At 39.9% G+C, this 23,037-nt stretch overlaps 2 protein-coding genes across 2 annotated transcripts; both read left to right on the top strand.

Moving 5' to 3' along the window:
* The first annotated feature begins 4,117 nt into the window (after positions 1-4,117).
* bmp15 (bone morphogenetic protein 15) lies at positions 4,118-8,167 on the top strand. Its single transcript, XM_047386028.1, has 2 exons — positions 4,118-4,630; positions 6,558-8,167. The coding sequence occupies exons 1-2, from the start codon at positions 4,291-4,293 to the stop codon at positions 7,544-7,546; spliced, it is 1,329 nt and encodes a 442-aa protein (XP_047241984.1). The 5' UTR covers positions 4,118-4,290; the 3' UTR covers positions 7,547-8,167.
* A 7,756-nt stretch (positions 8,168-15,923) lies between these two features.
* leap2 (liver-expressed antimicrobial peptide 2) lies at positions 15,924-20,278 on the top strand. The gene is made up of 3 exons (XM_047386046.1): positions 15,924-16,173; positions 16,556-16,743; positions 18,246-20,278. The coding sequence occupies exons 1-3, from the start codon at positions 16,096-16,098 to the stop codon at positions 18,298-18,300; spliced, it is 321 nt and encodes a 106-aa protein (XP_047242002.1). The 5' UTR covers positions 15,924-16,095; the 3' UTR covers positions 18,301-20,278.
* Positions 20,279-23,037: the final 2,759 nt, after the last annotated feature.

Raw genomic sequence — 23,037 nt, 5'->3', positions numbered from 1 at the left:
TTCTGTACTTTATTGAATGTTCATCAGAGAAACAGCCTGGGGGAAGAAACTGTCTCTGTGGCGGCTGGTTTTAGTAAACAGTGCTCTGTAGCGACGGCCTGAAGGTAAAACTCTAAACAGTTTATGTGCAGGGTGTGTGGGGTCTGCAGAGATTTTAGCAGCTCTTTTCTTGACCCTAGACCTGTATAAGTCCTGGATGGAGGGAAGGTCAGCTCTGATTATTCTCTCTGCATTCCTGATTATTCGTTGCAGTCTGGACCTGTCCTGTTTTGTGGATGAACCAAACCACACTGAGATGGATGAAGACAGGACAGACTGAATGATGGCAGTGTAGAAGATGACCAGCAGCTCCTGTGGAAGGTTGAACTTCTTGAGTTGCCTCAGGAAGTACAGTCTCTGCTGGGCCTTCTTTCGAACAGTGTCTATGTGTGAAGACCATCTCAGGTCCTCAGAGATGGTGGTTCCTAAGAACCTGAAGTGGTCCACGGCCGATACAGTGTTGTTGAGGATGGTGAGGGGGGTGTATGGGGGTGGTGTTCTCCGAAAGTCATGTGTGAACTTTGTTTTTTTCACACTCTTCTTAAGTTAAGTGTTAAAAATAATGACACCGTGTGATTGGTTCTACCATCACTGTTTCCTGTTGCAGACACCAAGTGCAGTCATGGGTTTTAAAAACAAAGCAGGATCCCATACTGAGGTGAAACCCCCGTTGTTTCTCTTCATACCAAGCAGCACAAATCTGCATGGCGGTAAACCAAGAAAATCTCTTAGGAAAGCAGGATAACATATCACATATCCAAGAGGTCAGAAGGGGGAACGTTTTACTTTATGAGATGGGATCATTGGGTTTCTCTGTTTGACTGGAGCACATAAGGAAATGGTTTATGAAAAGAACTCAATGTGGACATTTATTCACAATATGCCACATTTTAATTAATCATCTACTCGCCTACCCTGTGTTTAACTGTTTTAAAATTGGTGCTTTGTACTGATTTATCAAAAGAAATGGGACCAATTTGTGTCTTTTTGACAGGCCACCAGTTTCTAAAGATCCAATTTCTTATTGTTTGTTGTCTCTAGATACCGGTTCAAGAATCTACAGACTGTTTTTCATGCATATTTCTGTCCATGTGTCTAACTTGTGTGGTTTTATGTGATGTATGGGAGCCGTGAGCCTGTATAAATCCAAGAGAAAGAGTATTTTTTGTGGGAGGGAGTTTTTTTTTCCATGAGCTGCAGTTCCACCATGAGTGTGTGTGTATGCATGGTTGTATGTCCTGTGATGGACTGGCCACCTGTCCAGGAGGTACCCTGCCTTTCGCCCAATAAGTGCTAGAGATAAGAATAAACAAAGTATAATAAACAAATAAAGTGTTTTTATACAGTTCAATTCAAAGATTATTGTCTGGATTTGATTTCAAAAAGAGTACCAACTTTATGGTTATGCTTACTAGTACTTTAAGTTTTAACTGTGTCAAATGTACTGTACATTTCTGTTTCACTATGTAGTAGGCAGGACCTCTCAAAGGTTTACACCACCTAGTTAAAATGTCTGAATTTTGAGACTCAAGAAAATTGGGCGAATGATAAATAATTTTCCGACTTTCTCCACCTTTAATGTCAACATATATTTCCTGGACCTTTCACCTAACTCTGTTTTCCTTTCCTATAGATGGGCAGTCCCCACTCAGTGCTTCTGTGCTTCCCAGCAGAAATTTAAATATGTGGCTCTTAAGAGTAGAAAAATTGGTTCAAAAAGGGGCCCAGATGGGGTTGACTGCGTGTCACATAGTGGTCCCATGTTAACTGCTTGTGTAGGCGTGATGCAGGCTGGTTCAAACTGTGCAACACTTGTAAGATCCATATTGGTCTCAGATGTGTTGAACTGATTTGTATAACAATCATTTGAGAACCAGCTAAGACCTACTGAGGGCTCCTAACTGGTGTTGCTGGTATAGAAGCGAGTCATTGTGAGCCTAGGTCCACCTAGTACACATCCACCATGAGGCGTCGGATTCTGCTGAAGGTTTCATCCTGTTAAAAAGAAGTCATTCCTTTCCAGTGGCATATTAGAATCAACTAAATCTACCTGTGCTGTATTACGGGTAGATCTAAAAAAAAAAAACTGTATATAGTGAAAAGGTTCAATAGTTTTTATATATATAGTTGAATAGCCTTATTATATAGGAAGTGAATGTCATATATCATATAAACTCATTAAAGATAGAATGCAATATTTCCGCCTTCATTTCTTGTAATGTTGATGATCATTGCATACAGATAATAAAAACGCAAAATGTAGTGTATCAGAATATTTGAATATTGTGAAAAAGTTAAATATTCAAAACTTGTGGTGTCACACCCTAATCTGCATACCTCAAAACACCTGCAAAGGTTCCCTGGGCCTATAAATGGTCTCTCAGTCTGGGTCAGTAGGCAATACAATCACGGGGAAGACTGCTGACTCGACAGATGTCCAGAAGACAGTCACAGACCCCCTCCACAAGAAGGGTGAGCCACAAAAGGTCATTGCTCCAGAAGCTGGTTGATCACAGAGCTGTATCCAAGCACATTCACAGAAAGTTAAGTGTAAGGAAAAAGCGTGGTAAGAAAAGGTGCACCAGCAACAGTGATAATCACAGCCTTGAGAGAATGGTCAACCAAAATTCATTCAAGAATGGAGTGGACTGAACCTTGAGTCAGCGCATCAAGAGCCACTTTGCACACATGAATCCTACACATGGTGGCGCATTCCTCATGTCAAGCCACTCCTGAACCAACGTCAGAAACCTCATACCTGGGCTAAGGAGGAAAAGAACTGGACTATTGCTCAGTGGTCCAAAGTCTTCTTTTCACATTAAAGTAAAGTTTGCAGTTTACCTGAATATCAAGGTGCCAGAGTCTGGAGGAAGAGTGGAGAGGCACAGAATCCAAGTTGCCTGAAGTCCTGTGTCAAGCTTCGACAGTCAGTGTTGATTTGGAGAAATATATCGTCTGCCGGTGTTGATCCACTGGGTTTTCTGAAGTCCACAGTCAATGCAGTCATCTGCCAGAAAGTTTTAAAGTACTTCATGCTGCTTTATGCTGGCAAGCTTAAAGGAGATGCTGATTTCCTTTTGCAGCAGGACCAAGCACATGCCCACCCTGCCAAAGGTACCAAAAACTGTTTCAATCACCATGGTGTTACTGTGCCTGGACCCAATAGAGAATATGTGGAGTGTTGTGAAGAGGAAGATAAGACACCAGACCCAACAAGGCAGATGACCAGAAGGGCGCTATCAAAGCAACTTGGGCTTCCATCACACCACAGCAGAAGCACAGGCTGACTGTCTTCCTGCCACACTGCATTGATGCAGTAATTAAGGCAAAAGGAGGATCAACCAAGTATTGGGTGCATAGAAATGAACATGCTTTGTAGAAGCATGACATTTCTGTTTAAAATAGCCTTTCTTTATTGATCTTATGTAATATTCAAGCTCTTAGATTTTGGGGTTTTCATGATCTGTGAGTCATGATAATTACAAGAAAAAGAGGCCTAGAATATTTCACTGTGTAATGAATCTATTTGCTATACGAGTATCACTTTTTGAAATGAGTGACAAAAAAACTATCAAACCTTTTCACAATATTCTAATTATTTTAGATGTACCAGTATAAAATCCAACTGGTTTTGACTGGCTTTGAATCTATTAAAACTGGACTATTGGATTTGTATTTAGTTGACCTGAAAGTATCTGGACTGAGTTGAGTTGTACGTAAACAGGTATAATTCTGACCTGTCTTATCTTATAAAGGGATTTTAGTTGATTTTTATTGTAAACTTAAACCAACTTAAAGTCAATTTTGTATTTGTGTGAGTATATGTAAAAGTAATCTCAAGAAATATTTTTAAGAGGTAAATTCTTTTCCAGGTATACTCTAATCAAATATAGAAATCTGTTTTAGCGCAAGCAAAACTCACATGTTTGCATGTAAATAACTCTGAAGAATGTGCTGGGATGTATAAGACAAGTATTTAAACATCATACTTAATTAAAGTGTGTGAAAATCGGTGATCTTAGTCATTTATACCCACCTTTACGCAGCCCTCACATGGTTTCCCTGCGTTCCCGTTGGCTGATCTCTCCCCTCCGAGTGGTTAATTGGGCTCACCGGAAGTGAAGTGAAACGTTCAACATGGTCAGCCGTCAGGTGTACCTGTAAGTCACGCCCTCGGCCGTGCGGAGGATGGTTGCCGACTATAGCCTCGTTGGTGGAGCTCGCTAGCACCAGAGGTTGTATTAACGAACAATGAGGGTGACCCGCGCAAAACACGGCTTCCTGCGTGTCTGCGTCCTGACCTGCTTCATCTACCTGCTGTGTTCCACCTGTACCGGAGTGCTCACCGGGCGGAAGATGGCCTCCCGCCAGCCCGAGCTGAGGCGCAGCCGGCGCAGTCAACGAGGCGCGCACCACCGGCCGCTGACGGACGAGCAGAAGGCCGACCAGAACTTGCAGTTCATGCTCAGTTTGTACCGGAGCGCAGCCGAACCGGACGGCAGACCCAAGCAGCACCGGAAGTTCGGCTCTAACACAGTACGCCTTCTGAGACCCGCGGCGTCCTCGGTGCACTACCTGCCCGCTTCAGGAGGTGAAGGAAAACCCAGTTTACCCGTTTTAAAAAGCATTTTCTGATTATGACTCGAAATGTTCTCTTTGGAGTGTTAAAGAAACTAACCCAGCTATGAAGCCTAAAACAACCAAAGTTTTAATATCTGTTTATACCATTTATATTTTAGATCTCCTTTTTAATTGATTTTGAGGTTTTGTCGTGGAAATACTGTATTTCCCCACAGTCACTTTTTAAAACCAAAAAAAAAAAAATCCACATCTCGGCCAGGAGGGTCAAAATTAGTCTAAATTGGCAGCGCCTCAGGAGATGCTGAGTTTTCTAAAAAGCAATAGTTAACTGCACTGCATTAATTAAATATTGAGGGTTATGTTCTTGTTATGATTTTCATTTTTACTGAAGTTGACCCTTTCAGGTTTTGAAGCTGGAACATGGAAAGTTAGCAGTTTCTTGCCAGCCCTCCCCTCCAAATCCAGTTGTCAGAACTCAAACACAATAAAAACCAGTTATTTGTGCTTTTGACATTTATTTTCATATTAAATCTTTAATACACACAATACTATAAAACCTAATGTAGTGAACATGTGTTTGAATGTAAAAAATGTATATAACATCATTAGTTGGTGTTGCTAATGGCAGTTAGCTTAGCTCCTGACCTAATCAACTAACTCATCCCACTGGTTGTTGAATTTGGATAAGTTGGGTTTATTTCCACTTTAGTTCTCTACGTATTTTCAGCGTTTGACCAACTCTACATTGGAGTCGATTTGCGTTTTACTTTGACATCCTTTACTGATACTCATGGGAAATGTTTAAAGTATCACCAGTGGTGCCGGTACCACAGTTTGTGAGCCTTAGGTCTCATCTTTGAGTGCCATTGCCATCTGAATGGAACTGGTTAAAGGTTGACCCAAAGCAACCACGTCTTATATGTGTGGGTCAGTGGAATTAAATCCTAGACTGCTAGAGAAAACTCTTTTTTAAAAAAAAGTACAATTTAAGTGTGCTGTCTAACTAGACACTACTCATGCTTTCCAAAAAAGTCCCACATTTTCCTACTTTGAAAGCTAATTGGGTTCATGTTCCCCATGTACAATGTGGTCCAGAAGAGTCGACATTTGATTTCCAAAACCAGACTTGTAATGTTGAATGTGATGTTGAACACTAATATCTGTTTTTAAAGTTGTTTTTATTTTGCTTTCACTTTGGGCTTTGGCTGTAATTTCATTCATTTTCTGTCCAGTAGCATGTTTATCATAACTCTGACTTAAGAATGATCGAGGCATAAAAAGGGCTCAAGGTAGGAGCCAATGTTGTCAACACACAACGTGGCAATAAACTCACTCTCACTGAGCTTCTGACTTTAGGACCACCGAAGGATTAGTCAGCCTTAAAAACTGCAGCATATCGCCTAGTCAAACTTGTGTTTAATCCCTAGTCATGTAGCTTGTGAAACCTTAAAGAGCTTTAAGCTGAAAACTTAATTGTTGATCAGTTTAAGGAGGGTGAATTATCACGGTCCTGTGTGAGGTCTTGGTTTGACATTTGTCCTCTTTTTTTTTTTCATTTTTGTTCTTCAGCTTTATATAGTTTTCATAGATGTAAAACAACTTTCTTTGTACCCTATTTATGGACTTTACGCTGCTTTTTTTTTTTTTACGTACATGCTGAACAACATGCTTACATGGTCTGGTACAAGGACTGGACTGATTAGGGGAAAAAAGCAGCCAATGTCCAGAGAAATTCTTTGAAAGGCTTTCAGAAAGCATGAAGAATTGTCAATCATTACCGCTTGAACCGACCAAGATCTGTATGCAATTTTTTGGTCTTTTACTAAAATATCAGGATGGTTAATCCTAGAGCACAGGTCCAAGACTTAATTAATTTGAGACATAATTTGTTCTCCCATAAATTAAAAAGATTAACATTTTCTCTTCATTTCTCTCAGATCTCACCTACACCTTCACTGTACAATACAAACTGGACACTCTTCCCTCAGAACAGCTTGTCAGAGCTTCATTCATCCACCTGCGCTCCTCTTCCACACCCTCAGTCACCACCCAGGCTGTAGAGCCGCCCCGCTGCCGGGCTCAGATAACCTCACTGGGCGCCAGCAGCCTGGTCACCCTGGAACCCCACCAGCGTTGGACGGAGACGGACATCACGGCACACGTCAGCGCTCACATCCTGCAGGAAAAGGATCAGGGGGACCAGGGGCACCTTACCCTAACCGCCCAGTATTGGTGTGCAGAGCCTGTTGATGGGGACACTGGCCCCTCATGGTGGTGGCCCTCGTTTTGGGGTAGTAGGCGCTGGACAGGCGAGTCTCAGCTGGAAGTCCCCTCTCTTCTTCTGTATTTGGAGGAGGAGAGAGAGGTGAAGGAGTGGATGGGGGACTTACTCGGTGCTAAGGGGGAAGACCTCATGAGACAAGTTGGGTGGTGGGGGCACCATTCGATTCGCCACCGGCGTAGCTCCAAAGAGGAATCCTCCTTGGAGGCCAAAGATTCTTCACTGGAAGAGCTGAAAAATGCTCTCGGCTCCTCTTTGTCTTCCTCCACCTCCTCCCCTGCGTCCATCTTTACTGACATTACCAGCTACAAACTCAAAACTGACGTCCCAAAGAACCGCTGCAAGCTGCACTCCTTCAACCTGGCATTCAACGAACTTGGCCTTGGCCATTACTTCATTGCTCCACAGGTCTACAACCCACGATACTGTCAGGGTGACTGCCCAAGGGTGCTCCACTACGGCTACCATTCCCCCAACCACGCCATCATCCAGACGCTCATCAACGAGCTGGGCGTTGGGGACGTCCCTCCGCCATCCTGCGTTCCCTACAAGTACATGCCCATGAGCGTGTTGGTCATCTACAAAAAGAAGGTGGACTACAGGGAGTTGGAGGACATGGTGGCAGAGTCCTGCACGTGTCGTTAATGGACTCAGTTGATCAACACGAAGACACTGACCCAGGAAGAGCTGATTTGGGCTCAGCATAATGATCTCAAGACTGAAAGAAGGAAGTTTCCAATCACTGTTAAAGCACTTTAAAGGCAGTTTTTGTGTGTGTGTTTACTTCATTTTTGTCCGGTGTCATTTTAAATCTCATCTGTGTTTCACAGCAGGGCTGAAGCGGACCAAAAACAATTTTTGTAAAAAAAAAAAAAAAAAAAAAAGTTCTGGATGAGGTGGCGCCACTGATGGAGGCCATTTCCTTCTGTAACAAAGAAGAATACCATGTTTAACAAAGATAAGAGGGGAAATGTTTTAATGGACAAGGCATCATCCATGTTGGATGTACCTACTCAGGTGTTGCAGTGTTACATTGTTGCTTTCTACAAACTGAACTTGTGCTGTTTGGATGTATTTAAGAAAAGAGTCTCCTGAAGAAAGCTTTGTGCTGCCACTGGGATGTCCCAGAGGAAGACTACTGAATACGGTGATGATGAGGTATGATGGTGTTTGAAAAGGGAAAACAAGTGCAGTGGGAAAAGAATGGAATTTTTATCATAAGTAAAAATGATTAATAAAATAAAAAGCATATTTTCTAAAGCCTTATCAGCTGTGGGTTTTTGTCCAAAACCAGAAATGTCTCATTTGTAAGGTTTGTCGGCTGTGTTTAAAGCTTGAAATGTATCTGCTCAGGATGTCTTTCCTGCACGTCATCAACTTTGGGATAAATCATCTGATGCTGAAAGGAGGATGGCAGTCAGAAGAAGTTTTTCTTTTTCACAAAGTAGGATTTAACTTTTTTATCTTGGTGTTCCTAAACCTTGATCAAATGGTCTTCTTTTTGTTCTTTTTTATAGAAAGGTACTCAGGAAGTTGAGATGGTACATTTCAGGAAAATGTACTCTTCTTGAGTTTTCAGTTAAATGTGTAGGAATGGCTTCCACTTGTTTGAGATTATTTATCCACTGGCAGTGTTTGGTAGGCTGTATTGATGTGATAACTTGAATTCAAACTCATCCAAAAAAGATCTTGGCTTCCCTTAAAGAGTAACATAACCCCAAATCAACTTTTGTTTTTTGCAGATAAACTGTATAAATGGGGCCTTAAGGGGGCTATCTTTGTTACTGTGCAATTTACATTTTCAAGTAAACTTGTTTAATTCTGCAATATTTGTCTTAAAACCATCTTGGTGCTTCCCTCTTTGGGTTGGCAGTGGCTACTGCAGTTGAATTTTCCAATTGGTTCCAAAGGTACAGCTTGGTACATGTCTGTCAAAGCCGCGGTTCAGGTATAATTAATAATATAACAATTTCACTCAGACACACAACCTCATTCTATCCTCCTCTGTCTTGGCAGCACCGGCTTACGGCATAGCTGAGTCAGTGCCTTGAGCCAGCGTGTCAAACTGATGAGGCTCAGGCCTGTTGGGCTCCATACAGGTCCTTCTCAAAATATTAGCATATCGTGATGAAGTTCATTATTTTCCATAATGTCATGATGAAAATTTAACATTCATATATTTTAGATTCATTGCACACCGAATTAAATATTTCAGGTCTTTTATTGTCTTAATACGGATGATTGTGGCATACAGCTCATGAAAACCCAAAATTCCTATCTCACAAAATTTGCATATTTCATCCAACCAATAAAAGAAAAGTGTTTTTAATGCAAAAAACGTCAACCTTCAAATAATCATGTACAGTTATGCACTCAATACTTGGTCAGGAATCCTTTGGCAGAAATGACTGCTTCAATGCGGCGTGGCATGGAGGCAATCAGCCTGTGGCACTGCTGAGGTCTTATGGTAGGCCCAGGATGCTTCGATAGAAGCCTTTAGCTCATCCAGAGTGTTGGGTCTTGAGTCTCTCAACGTTCTCTTCACAATATCCCACAGATTCTCTATGGGGTTCAGGTCAGGAGAGTTGGCAGGCCAATTGAGCACAGTGATACCATGGTCAGTAAACCATTTACCAGTGGTTTTGGCACTGTGAGCAGGTGCCAGGTCGTGCTGAAAAATGAAATCTTCATCTCCATAAAGCTTTTCAGCAGATGGAAGCATGAAGTGCTCCAAAATCTCCTGATAGCTAGCTGCATTGACCCTGCCCTTGATAAAACACAGTGGACCAACACCAGCAGCTGACACGGCACCCCAGACCATCACTGACTGTGGGTACTTGACACTGGACTTCTGGCATTTTGGCATTTCCTTCTCCCCAGTCTTCCTCCAGACTCTGGCACCTTGATTTCCGAATGACATGCAGAATTTGCTTTCATCCGAAAAAAGTACTTTGGACCACTGAGCAACAGTCCAGTGCTGCTTCTCTGTAGCCCAGGTCAGGCAATTCTGCCGCTGTTTCTGGTTCAAAAGTGGCTTGACCTGGGGAATGCGGCACCTGTAGCCCATTTCCTGCACACGCCTGTGCACGGTGGCTCTGGATGTTTCTACTCCAGACTCAGTCCACTGCTTCCGCAGGTCCCCCAAGGTCTGGAATCGGCCCTTCTCCACAATCTTCCTCAGGGTCCGGTCACCTCTTCTCGTTGTGCAGCGTTTTCTGCCACACTTTTTCCTTCCCACAGACTTCCCACTGAGGTGCCTTGATACAGCACTCTGGGAACAGCCTATTTGTTCAGAAATTTCTTTCTGTGTCTTACCCTCTTGCTTGAGGGTGTCAATAGTGGCCTTCTGGACAGCAGTCAGGCCGGCAGTCTTACCCATGATTGGGGTTTTGAGTGATGAACCAGGCTGGGAGTTTTAAAGGCCTCAGGAATCTTTTGCAGGTGTTTAGAGTTAACTCGTTGATTCAGATGATTAGGTTCATAGCTCGTTTAGAGACCCTTTTAAGGATATGCTAATTTTGTGAGATAGGAATTTTGGGTTTTCATGAGCTGTATGCCACAATCATCCGTATTAAGACAATAAAAGACCTGAAATATTTCAGTTAGTGTGCAATGAATCTAAAATATATGAATGTTAAATTTTCATCATGACATTATGGAAAATAATGAACTTTATCACAATATGCTAATAGTTTGAGAAGGACCTGTATAAACCTCCTTAACCTGCAGTGAAGAGAGGGGTGAAAAAGCCACCTGAAAATATTGAATCTGTGGTTAAACTATCGGCATCACTCTGCTCACTCTCCATGTTTCAATATGTCAAATTAAGCTAGCTGCCACTTTCCCTTGTCCTGACCACACCCCCGCTCATCCCCACACTTGGCCGTGCCCTTCAGTGTCTCTTGGTAGTACCCACGTTGGCATTTTTCAAAATTATTTTGGGGGTGTGGTTATGCTTTTACATCAGGTTTAGTTACACTAACTAAATGACTCATGGGTTCAAAGTGTGCCTTTTCTAACTTCCTATAGGACCTAGCTGTGCAGTGCTGCCAACAAACTGTACCTTTTATACATGTTTTTTTTCTAACAAACGTTTCAAGCTGGGGAAGCAGGTTGTGCTGATAAGTTGTGACTGTGTACTCTCACTGGCCTGGTCTGTATTGATACAATTGCTTCAGGCAGTAGCTGCACATTCATGATGCTGCTCCTCCACTTCCCACAGGTGCTCTGTTTGGAATTGAGATTAAGATCTGGTGACTTTAGAGGTTAGTGAACTCACTGCCATGTTTAAAAAACAGGCTGAGATGTTTTGAGCTTAGGGAATGGTTCATTATCTTACTGGATGTACCCATTAGAAAATGGGCATACTCTGATCATAAGGGGATGGAGATGGTCAGCAACAACACTTGGGTAGACTTGTGGTACAAGGTAGGATGGATCCATGCTTTCATGTTGTTACACTAAGTACAGACCCTACCATCTGAATGTTGCAGCGTAAACCAAGACTCAATAGACCAGACGATGTTTTACCGCTTTGATGAGCCGGTATTTCTACATTCAGCAGCTTACGATACTCACTTGATTTATCAAGTCTGTTTCTGATCATCTCAGTTCCTTTCTGGTTTCACTTTAAAATACAACTACTAGGGCTGTTTTCTAGGTCCTGAACATCTTTAGTAAAGGCATAAAAAATAAAAAGCATCTTGGGGATGTCACATAAACATGTTTGGTATTTATGAATTTGAGAGGCTTTTATTGAATGCGCTTATTTAAAAAGCGACACAGGCATAGAAAGAAGACAAATAATTAATGACAATTTCTTCACTATTTACCATCACGTTGGTTGGGATAGCTTTTTTCTTTTAATGAAATCATCACTTGAAAACCTTTTTTTAGTCTCAGTTTGATGTGAAACATTTATGTGACACAAGAAAAATGCAGAAATAGAAGAAATATGCAAGGGGCACATCTTTTGCAATATAAAACAGGAGGTAAAAATATTGCAGCATTTTATGCTGAGGAAACCAGAAGTCACCCAAACCAAAGAAAATGCAATGTCGTACTAAATCCAGCATATGGTGCTCTTCCCTCAGAAACCTACAGGGGACATCGAGCTTAAGAAAAGGTAAATTAAAGCAAAAGCGCTTACTTTAAACAATCCAGATTTTCTCTACAATGCTGAGCTTGTTATTTCCCCTGTTTGTTTTGTACAAGCGGATCTCTCACCTTGACCTCACTATCAGGAAAAGCCTTTTAGGAAGGACACGTGAAATTCATAGGGAAAAAAAGGTTAAACTGATTACAGTCAAACACGTATAGTTTCAGAAAAGGAACATTCATAAGATAACGCAGAGATAGTAAACAGTAGGAGGAAGGCTTTTCTGTGATTATATTGATCATACAAGATATGATGACAGTTCAATAGCCGTTGATTTATTTGACCAGAATAAATCCAATATGTAGAGAAATCCAAGAACAGCCTGCAAACTGAAGCAATTTTTCAACTTCCATCACTGTTTTTCCCCAGCTTAACACCATAGATTTGATCTTCTGACTGATAATTGTTGCAAATAATACCCTGTCAGTAAATAATTCATATGTAAAGAAAAAAAGAAAAACTTTGGTTCATGTTGCAGAAAACATAGTGTTTTAACCACCAGGATGCATTGAAATGTGAAGTTAAGTAGGGCACAAAAAATGTCAGTCTTTCATCACTGTTTGCCAACCGTCCTGCACCGACGGGTATCCACCTCAACGTGCACTACTACTGCTTGACCTTTAGTGTCAAGAAGTCATTTGAATAGAATCTGTCTGACAACATCTGCTATTTCACAGCACTGTATGAAAAAGGGCTCTGGCACAGTCTAGAAGGCATTGAAAAGAATAGAATTTCATTGCAATTATTTCCTAGTCTGAAACAGTATGAAGAAAGCAAAAAAAAAAAAAGAGTATGAAAAAACAGTTGTATTTCCACACAAATAAAGTACACAATAGGATAGTTCCTTTCCATTGCAGATTACATCTTTAAATATTAGTCAGAAATGTATGTTGAGCTTCAGTATTTTATATTTTAAGTTTAACTCAAAGGATGGGAAACTCTAGAACGTTGATTCCTAAAAAGTGTGACACTTTTGCATGACAAAGGTGTAGAAAGTCTGTCTCGTGGAGTTCGTGGAGAAAAGAACTGTGTGTTTGTCCAAGTGCAATACGTGATAAAATGAGTCAACAGCATAGTCAAACAGCTGGGAGACTTTGAACTTACTCAATGCTGTGTCACTTATTAGACACTATTCTGGGAATAGATGACATTTTCTATATCTGTGGTAATGCTCCATGTAATATTTTTATTGTTTCATCCCTGTCAGACAAAAAAATTAGTTAAGTTACTGCATGAAGAAATGTTCACCAAACTGTTTTCAACATGGCATGCACTCGGTCTCTATTTTAATCTTGAAAGGGGAAGAAAATAATTCAAACTCCCTGAATTAGCCAGATCATTCAGTTTTCAGATAATAAAAGAATTGAGCATCTCTGTGTGGTCTAAAATCAAGGTGTTGTTGACCTCATGGAGCCAAGTGGAGATCTGCTCTCACAGCCCAGTCTCCTGCTATGAGGAGAGGAATCATCATGTGGATCCCATAAACCAATCACAGGCAGATTTGGGTTAACTTCCTATTTGACAGACAATAAAAAAAACAAAAAAACATTTATTTTATTGGTTTTTTTTGTCAACAAACTATCACTTCAGACATAATACTGCTTTTCACATTTAACATTTCAAACATATATAATTTCAGCAAATAAAAAGACAGATTTACATTGAAGGTTTAATACATTAATCACTATTTAAAGTTATGCCTTATTATGGATTATTTCAAAACTCCTTGAATGTATATTATGGCAAAAAAAAGGATTATTCATATAAGTGAATCTTTAACATATATAGACAACATTTAAATCATTAAACATGATGTTTGTCATATTTTGGATAGACCTAAAAGTCCAGCATGGACACATTAAGTGACCTTAAATTAGGGGAAAGGTCAAATCTCAGCTGTTCATGTGCCCTATAGAGCAAAACGTTTTACATTTAGATTGACATTTAGGGGTGTTCTCAAGACTTTTCCACTTGGTGTTTTGTAACCTGTAACAGGAGACCAACCTCGACTTTGGGAATCCACTGGCCTACCCAATGCAAGGTACCTCTGGAATGCAAGTAAAAATGCCAATAAAATGCAGATTTTAAGATAGACATGACCCATCAACTTTATTGAGGACCTGTGAAACTGAGTTCATGCTCTTTTTCCCATCGCATTTTAGTTTAGCTATTCAGTTGATCTCTTCAACCAGTACCTGCATCCTTGAACTGTATTATAAGCAGTCTTACATAACTTGTTAATGTGAGGTTTAGCAAAAAGTGGCCTGGTGCTGTCAAAAACAAAGCTTATCTAAAACTTTGCCTGTAAAAATGTAGCCTCCCATGCTTAAGTCCTTCGACATTCTAAATCAGTCCTAGTAAAATAATTTCTTAATACCAAATTATATATTGTATTCGTTTCTGTTCATGGGAAAGAGAAGGGCCAGAAGTTACTGCATCTGAACTGTTACCACACTTGCTATCAGAGTTGTTGGCTTTCAGTCAAGGCTTTTTTCAAATTTAGGGACTTTCTGAGAAACCTATTTCTGTGAATATTAGCCTGCAGCGTGCACAAAGCTCACACATGAATTGAAAGCCAGTCAGATGTGTTCATGTTTGACACCTGCCATCAGTCCAGCCACCAAATGGAATTTGAATTAAGTATAAAGTTCAAATATTGCTGGGAAGTCAGACATTTTTTTCATTCTAAACAGATACCAGTGGACTGTGCTGGAGGGCAAACTGGAACAACCAGATGACATAGTCCCTTCGTATCATACATCTAATATGGTCAAGTCTCTCTGGGAGCTCTTGTCTTTTTATTTGTTATCTATGGATTGTTAGGCCGAATATTTAAACAGCACCTTTGCCATATTGTTGCACATGTTTTTAATTGTCGATATTTCTGTCCTCACCATATAGATCTTTTTGCATTTTGGGACCTTTCGTCCTGTGGAGCATGTCAGGGTCATCCTGAGGAGTAATGATTGATGATAAATTATGACACAGTTGTTCCAAGTTACCGTAGCACATAATTCCTGTCAGTCTCCTGAGTGAGCACCAACCTAACTGGAATTTAAAGAGGAAATTTCAAGGTTTTCTACTCAGGAGCATGTGCTCCTTCAATTTGGAGCTAGTGTCTTTTAAAATTCCTACAGTACAAGAGGCTTGGAGGAACAATCCAACTATTCCACCTAGTCCACATGAACAGAACACAATGATCTTCATATTGTTATCTAGAGACACAGTTCTTGTTTTTTGTTACTTTGCCTTGCAGACTAAAGAACATTCCTACAAATGACTGCAGTAAAATTGACCAAATTCTTTCACGAAGCAAAATAAACAGCATACTCAGATTTACCTTTTTATCTAACACTTAAATGTATGAGGTGCACACATGCGCATGCATGTGACATGCTGAGATCTCTTTGTGTCGCCTGAACCGCACTTGTCACATTTAAATGTATATCTGTGTGGGACTATAATGCTTAATTACACTAACGGAGTAGTTGATGCACAGCAGCACAAGACTCTTCTCATACAGAGAGCATTTAACCATGCCCTGTGGCTGACAGATGTAGAAACAGGAATCACACCAGCAGAAAGCAGTTAGTCTCTAACTGGAAGCATAATTTTTCCAGTAACTTTCCACTCTGCTGATCATGGTTGATGGTTTGATTTATGCCAGTGACAGTTTTCTGCAGACACATCATGTCTCGATTAGATGAATAAAGAGAGATAAAGAAAGACGGGTGGTGGGGGGGTATAATTACACAGCAAGGACTGGAACTCTGTCCCTCCCACTCGTGTTCTCCCCCCTCTGGGATCATGGTCTTACTATATAAAGGAGAACCCAACCCATGTGAGTTTGCTGAGTCAGGTAGATCTGGTTATACCTTCAGTAAAGCCGCAGCTAAAAAACTTTACTTTCAGAGTTGGTCCATTTCACCAGGTTGAGTTCTCCAGTTGGTATTTGAAAATTAGGAGATCCACCTGGTCAAGACCAAGTTCAGAGATCTTTAGAGATAAAGGAAACTTTGTCTAAGCCCATTGAAAGATGGAACAGAAAAGCCTCTTCACTCACAGAAAAGCATTGGTGGTGATGTGCATTGCGGTATTATTGCTGACTCAGCAGGTAAGCAGACTGACTTGATATGATTGAAATGTATGGAGTTTTGTTATGGCAACTATAAGGAGTAGATAGAATAGTTTTAAATGTTTAAAGTTATAAAAATGAAATTCAGATCACATCTTTCACAAAGTGGGTAATGATCATGGGAAGATGTAAAAGAAGTTGACAAATAATTTTTGGAATCCTGACCCATATTGTGTCTAATAAATTACACTGCTGGTGCTATGTGCACTCAAACTGATTGTCAAAATGCTCTTACACACCACAAGCCACCAACTCGCAGACAGAGAATCAGTGGCAGGATTGTGTGCTACCTTCTTGTGATGAACTTTCAACAACTAATAGACATTCCCGTGCCTTTTCTTCATTCATGCCTGTTTACCAGGCACACGCCGGTCCGTTGGTATCACAGGTCCGGTCCAGCTCTGACCAGATTCCAAGTTTGAGGGGAGAACACACAGAGCACACCCTGAAGAGATTTGCCCGAATGACTCCACTGTGGAGGATCATGAGCAGCAAACCATCTGGAGCTTTCTGCCAAAACAACTTTGAATGTGCAACTGGACTGTGCAGGTAACAGGGAAAAAATATATATATAAGCTGTGTGAGCTGTAATGAAAGTAGAATGAAATGAAATGTGCATGGCCTACTAATTCAATCATGATGCATCATTACTATAACTAAGAATGGTGCCTGACTGAAAAATTTCTGAAAACTTTAGGGATTTGCCAATTGGATCAGCATTGAGCTGTCTGCTATTAGCAATACAAGCCCCTATCAACACATTTATCTCAGTTTATGAATTCAAACACTTAAGAAACATGTTGACAGACAGAAGTTATGCAGTATTACAGTATGTGTGCTAAATGTTTAAAAAGATCCACAAATCAACCTTTCCAACAACTTTCACGAAGATTTGGATGTATTGCTTACCTTGCCTACCTGAGCGGAAGTTCTGTTTGATTTTTCCAACTTGAAATCTGGACATGAAAATATCCCGTTACAAGTAGAACACACCATGAAGGTACAGAAGGGAGAGAAACATTACTAAAGTTTTATCACTGGCTTTATATGGGAAACTAATGACTGATATATTTGCTTGAAAGAAGTGTTATGCAGCCAAAGACTTTAGGTGGCTCTAAATCTCATAACTGACTTACAGTTAGAGATAGGCTACAGCAAATGTTATTAAAGAAACCAAAGCTCAAAGTAACAACATTAATGTCTAGATCAGGTTCTCATTACTTTGCCTTAAAGTCAGATGCTGGCACTGGAAAGGATGTTTCACTCAAGTTGAAGGTGTTTCAGTTGCAAGTCGAAGTATCGTTTAGATTAGCTAACCGTTGTCACGGATGAAGCTATCTACCAGCTAATTCAGTAGCTAATTTAGGCCACTAACAACTGTTTCACTAACACTACCCATTTTTAAACACTGAAGAAACAGACATTATACAATACCATCCATGCCACTGATTTAGTAAGATACAAAATGCCAGTAGCGCAAACAAACAGTTCCTACCTGAAGCTTTAGATATATTCTGAATTCATGGCAACAATGTTGCATTTGAAGTCAGGGATCTTTGGATTTCCAAGATGAAATATCTTCTACAGAGGGCTATGTATTTGATTGTTACCACTTAAAACAAACAAAAAAGGGACAAACATCTCTTATTTTATTACACTTGCATCATCAGCAAAAATAGAAATTTGGTATGGTAGCCAAGAACTTTAGGGGGTTAAGACTCATATCTTACTTTACATTTTAGTCTAATTCCAAACAACTTGGAGTTAAAATAATTATCATGTCATAAACTAAACTATAAACAAACAAAGGTAGTGTCTAGATAGATTTTCTAACACATTTTAAATTGTTTGCACACTTTAGCTTTTCCTGGGATGTTTTTGTTTTTTTACAAAGGTGACTGAAGGCAGGGGGTTAGATGATACTGTTGTTAACTACAGTTAAAATATTCACTATTTATCTTTTTATTATTTTGAATGTCCTAATGATAAATTCTACCTCATACAGTCTACTGTATTTTTTCATGACATTAAAAACTTCTGTCTGTCCTCAGGGAGGGCCGCTGTTCCACAAACCAACGCCCCTCATCGGAGCCTGTGAAATATTAGATCGTCCAGGACACAACCAGCGCGTTTACACTAGTGTTCGATCACAATGTTGATGCCTCGTGAAAACCAGGATACAAACTTTGTTTTTTATCTTTATTATATGAATTTGTATTTATAACTATCAGTATGTTATCTGCACAGCTACATGCATTTATTACCAATTTAGCTACCAGAAAATGGGTAAAAACAGCCATAGATATGCAATTTTGTTTAAACAATGGAAAGTAACCACAATTACTTTAGTGCTTTGATCTAAAAGTTGCCCACACCCAAAAGAAGAAAAGTCACATCTTTTTTGGATGTTCAGTTTTTTTGGCCTTGAACTTCATTCTACAAATGATGTGATGGAGTCTTAAATGTACACAGCCTGCCTGATAACATGGGGTTTATTGACAGTTCAGCTGTAGTCTTATGATATGACAATAATGTTCCTTTTGAAAAATAACAGCTGTAACTATGTCACATGAGGTACAAATCTCACAACTCTTACTTCCTTTGTACAGAACTGGCTAAAATTCTTTATCTGTTGCTTTATTCCAATGACAGATAAAGAGGGTAGCAGCAGGGACCTTGCTAAAATGCAGAAAATACTTTGTGCTATCTAAGGGCCCCTTTACGACCTTCGCCCTGTTCCACATCTTGTCAAAGGCTGCTGTCAGCATGTTGTTTTAAAGAAAACATGCATTCCTTTAATCTAGAGAAAGTCTAAGATGCAGATGATAAACTACGTACAAAAATGTGATTAACAGACCAAAGACACACTCAACTGATATACTTTAAAAAAAATACAGATTTTTCTTCAAAACAGCACTCAATCCTTATTTATACTCTAAAAGCAGATGTGCCTTGCACTGTTGACAAAAGAAGACAAAGAGAGTAAATAATAGAGGGCAGAAGGAGCAAAAGTTACAAACAGACTGCAGAAATCTGCTTACTGGACATTTTCAAAAGACTCATTTCAAAGGTTTTGTTTAAAATTAACGATGTGTTACATGCATCTAATTTATAGTAATGGCTGACAACAACAAACTATATGAAGAAGTTATTAAAGGATAATTAATTTTGTTTATAGCATGAAATCTCATGCATACAGTACACTACCTGTCAAAAGTTTTAGAACCCTTTTCTCATTTAATGGTTTTCTTTATGTTTATGACTATTTACATTGTACGTAGATTCTCACTGAAGGCATCAAAACTGTGAGTGAACACATATGGAAGTATATAGCAACATTAATTGTAAATGAACTTAAAAAATGTTTTATATTCCTTAAAGTAGCCGCCCTTTGCTGTAATGACTGAAATAATAAACTTTGACCTTCTCTCAGTGAACCCAGAGGTTCCCCCTTGAAACCCCTTAAACTTGGAATCTGAGAGTTCTTTCAAAACTCTTTGGAAAACCATTTCAGGTGACCACCTGATGAAGCTCATGGAGAGCAAAGCAGTAATCAAAGCAAAGGGTGGCTACTTGGAAGAATCTAAAATATGAAAATGTTTAAAGTTATTTCACACTTTTTGTTTACCACATAATTCCATGTGTGTTCATTCTGAGTTTGGTTGCCTTTGGTGAGACTCTGCAATTAAAATACTCAGACCCATTAAGTAAGAAAGTGTATCCAAAACGTTTGACCGGTAGTGTATTTATTTGCTTTCTTTGTCTAAATGTCAAACAATGTTACAGTTTTTGCTTAGCTCTTGTTTTGGTTTACTCTAGAATAATTTATCACCCTGAATTGGTTTTCCAGCACTCAATATGGAACAGATTCATAACCACAAGCTGCACGGCCTTAATATTTGCACATCTATCCCCTAACATTGCAAGGGTATAGAGTCCTTAACACGCCTGCAGAGTTTACTACATGCACATGGCAGCCAGTGTCTAAAAGACTGCACTTTTAAATACAAAATATCTTTGTACTGTATGGTGTTACAAACATGTAAAAGGTGGAGGAAAAGTCAAATAAAAGCTTTAAAAATGATTCAGTGTCTAAGGACTATTCTTTTAAATCTGGTGTCAGTGGGATTTTGTACTTATGCACACTGGTAGGTTAATAAACATGCCTCAGTAATGAAAAAGTATTGGTGTGCGCTAACATAAAGCGAGAGAAAATAATTTTAGCAGGTACAATCAAAGATACTGATCATCAGGATAAAGTTGTGTGCTAACACAATGCTAAGAAGGAAAGACATCAGCAATGATCTGAGAGAAGCAATTATTGATACCCATCAAATTGTAGCAAACTATTATTTTCAGTCATTCTACAGGCAGAGAAATTAAACACAAGCAGAAAATATTTGAAACTGTTTCCGGTGCATGAACTCACTCCAGGGTCTCTCCCAAAACATCGGCAGCACAACTCCAAGGGTTGTTGTGTCTTGATTACATCTGAATGTATGTTCCTTCGGCAGACAAAACCAGCATAGAAATGTTTGGCCATAATGCATAGCCTGGTGAAAACCAAAAACAGCATGGCAGCACAAACAAAACACAAATTTCATAACTGTGAAGCAAGGTGGGGGAGGCATCATTATTCGGGCTTGTTCTGCAGCCGGACGACTTGTGAATATTGCAGTAACTGACTCGAATATAAACCCCTCTGTATACTAAAGGATTGTAGAGTGGTGATCTCTGACCCTGGGCATCAAGGCCCACGGTACTGCATGTTTTTGATGTCTTCTTGCTCCAGCTGATTGGTTTCATTTGCATCTCAACATGCTTTACATGATCCAGAAACCTGTTCGTAACCAATTCCTTTAAATCAGGTGCATCTAGTGTTGTAGAGTGAAATGTCAAAGGCCATCTGCTTCCTGACACCAGTATGAAAGATGGTGTACTTTAATTTTACTGTAGATTTTTGTCACACCAGGCTGGTGACAAGAGAAGCATTATCCTGAGAAAAGCAAGGTGGAAAAAAGTTATGTTGATAAATAAGGCCTACAGTCATACTCATTCAGATGAAGCCAAAACATTTTTTGAGGTTATGGGGTTAAAGGACCGACAACCTTGTTTTATTAGGGCTGAGCCTTCTTTTTCCTTGCGTTTGGTTAACTGAGATATTCCCTATAAAAGCAATTTGGAACTAAGACAAATCAAGTATGAACAGAGTCTTGCTGCATATCTCTGGTGGGAACGGCATACAAGTCTGATTCCAGCTTGGCTTCACTAAACACACAGACTGCTGTGACTCATTAAGTAACATCTGCTGCAGGGTAATGACAAGACTATGTTTCCCCGCACAGCCTCCAAGGATGCTCTGATTCACATGCTTTGCATTTTTTATGCCACTCAAGGGACTGAAGCTGCTGTCAGTGTTTAAATCTTCAGTCTTTCACAATAACTGGACTAAGCCAAGTGTGTGAGGGTAAAGTCCTGTTGATTTCATCTTTACATTAACCTTTGACATAGAAATCCCATCTACAGAAAGGCTGTTAGATTTTATGAAATGCATAAGACAGAAAGCTCTATATTTTGATTTATACTGATACGTATAAGTAAGTATAGTAAAAAACAATGTTTGCTGTTTTGCAACTTTGTTGTATTTAAACATTTTAATCCAATGTAGCTAATTCCAAAAGACAACAAAGATTTTCCATAGTCCTTGAACTTTTCAAAGTATTTTGTAACTTTACAAATCTGTGGGGTGTATTTGTATTCAGCCCCCTTTAGTTCATACTTTAAAGAACCACCTTTTTTTGATTTGACGGCTACAAGAATATTAGGGAAATTTCTCTACCAGCTTTGCAGATCTAGAGATTCTAGAGTCATCCAATAAGTAAATGAAGTCCACAACTGTGTGGTTTAATTTCAGTATAAATCCAGTTGTTCTGTGAAGACCTTAGAGGTTTCTTGGAAAACAGTGAACAAACAGTATCATGAACACCAAGGAACACACCACACAGGTCAGGGAGAAAGATGTGGAGAGGTTTAAAGCAACACTAGGTTATAAAATATCCTATAATTTGAACATCTTACAGAACATCATCAGACAACTGAGACTATGACACAACAGCAAACCCAGCAAAACAAGGCTGACCACTTAAACTGACAGATGCGCATTAATCAGAAGCAACCACGAGCCTTATTGTAACTCTGGAGGAGGTGCTGAGGTCCGCAGCTCAAGTGGAAGAAGCTGTTGACAGGAAAACTATTAGTTATGTACTCAAAAAATATGACCTTTGTGTATAGTTGGTCATGTAAGAACCATTGTTACAAGATAGTTACAGGAACACCACAGTGGCAAAAAATTCACCATGGACAGGGTAGCTGGTCAGAGTTGATGCATGGATGGAGCAAAATCTTCTGCAGGCTGCAAATGCCTAGAGACTGGGGCAAAGGTGAACGTTCCAGCAGGACAGCACCACTAAACATACAGCCAGACCTACATTATAATCAATGGCGCAAAAAGTGGGTGTGCACTGTATGCAACGCATAGGGACGCTGCACTAGAGGGGGCGTCAAAACCCTCAGTAGAAAAAATGTTTTTCTAGTTGGCCTTTTCTATATTTAACAGCATGAAATGATCAATAACAGAGTAACGGCACTGATTCGGCGCCCTTCTGCTCCTTCAACTCCCCTCCTATCGCTCTCCCTTCCCACACAGGTGGCTTGGGCACATGCCCCTAGGAGGACCTCTCAGGCGCGCCGGTGACATGTTCATGACATGGTCTAGATCTTAGCATATACATGTTTTAGAATGGTTTAGTCAAAGTCCAGACCTAAATCCAACTGAGAATCAGT

This window comes from Girardinichthys multiradiatus, chromosome 14 (assembly GCF_021462225.1).
Source record: "Girardinichthys multiradiatus isolate DD_20200921_A chromosome 14, DD_fGirMul_XY1, whole genome shotgun sequence".
Classification (NCBI taxonomy): domain Eukaryota; kingdom Metazoa; phylum Chordata; class Actinopteri; order Cyprinodontiformes; family Goodeidae; genus Girardinichthys; species Girardinichthys multiradiatus.
Note: the sequence above shows the minus strand (reverse complement) of the source record. Positions and strands in the feature narration are given on the sequence as shown.

Bases quoted from the DNA above. Each gene is read 5' to 3' on its own strand.
- bmp15 (XM_047386028.1), top strand. From the start codon at position 4,291: ATGAGGGTGACCCGCGCAAAACACGGCTTCCTGCGTGTCTGCGTCCTG. The intron at 4,631-6,557 runs GTGAAGGAAAAC...CATTTCTCTCAG, and splicing joins CTACCTGCCCGCTTCAGGAG to ATCTCACCTACACCTTCACT.
- leap2 (XM_047386046.1), top strand. From the start codon at position 16,096: ATGGAACAGAAAAGCCTCTTCACTCACAGAAAAGCATTGGTGGTGATG. The intron at 16,174-16,555 runs GTAAGCAGACTG...CCTGTTTACCAG, and splicing joins TATTATTGCTGACTCAGCAG to GCACACGCCGGTCCGTTGGT. The intron at 16,744-18,245 runs GTAACAGGGAAA...GTCTGTCCTCAG, and splicing joins TGTGCAACTGGACTGTGCAG to GGAGGGCCGCTGTTCCACAA.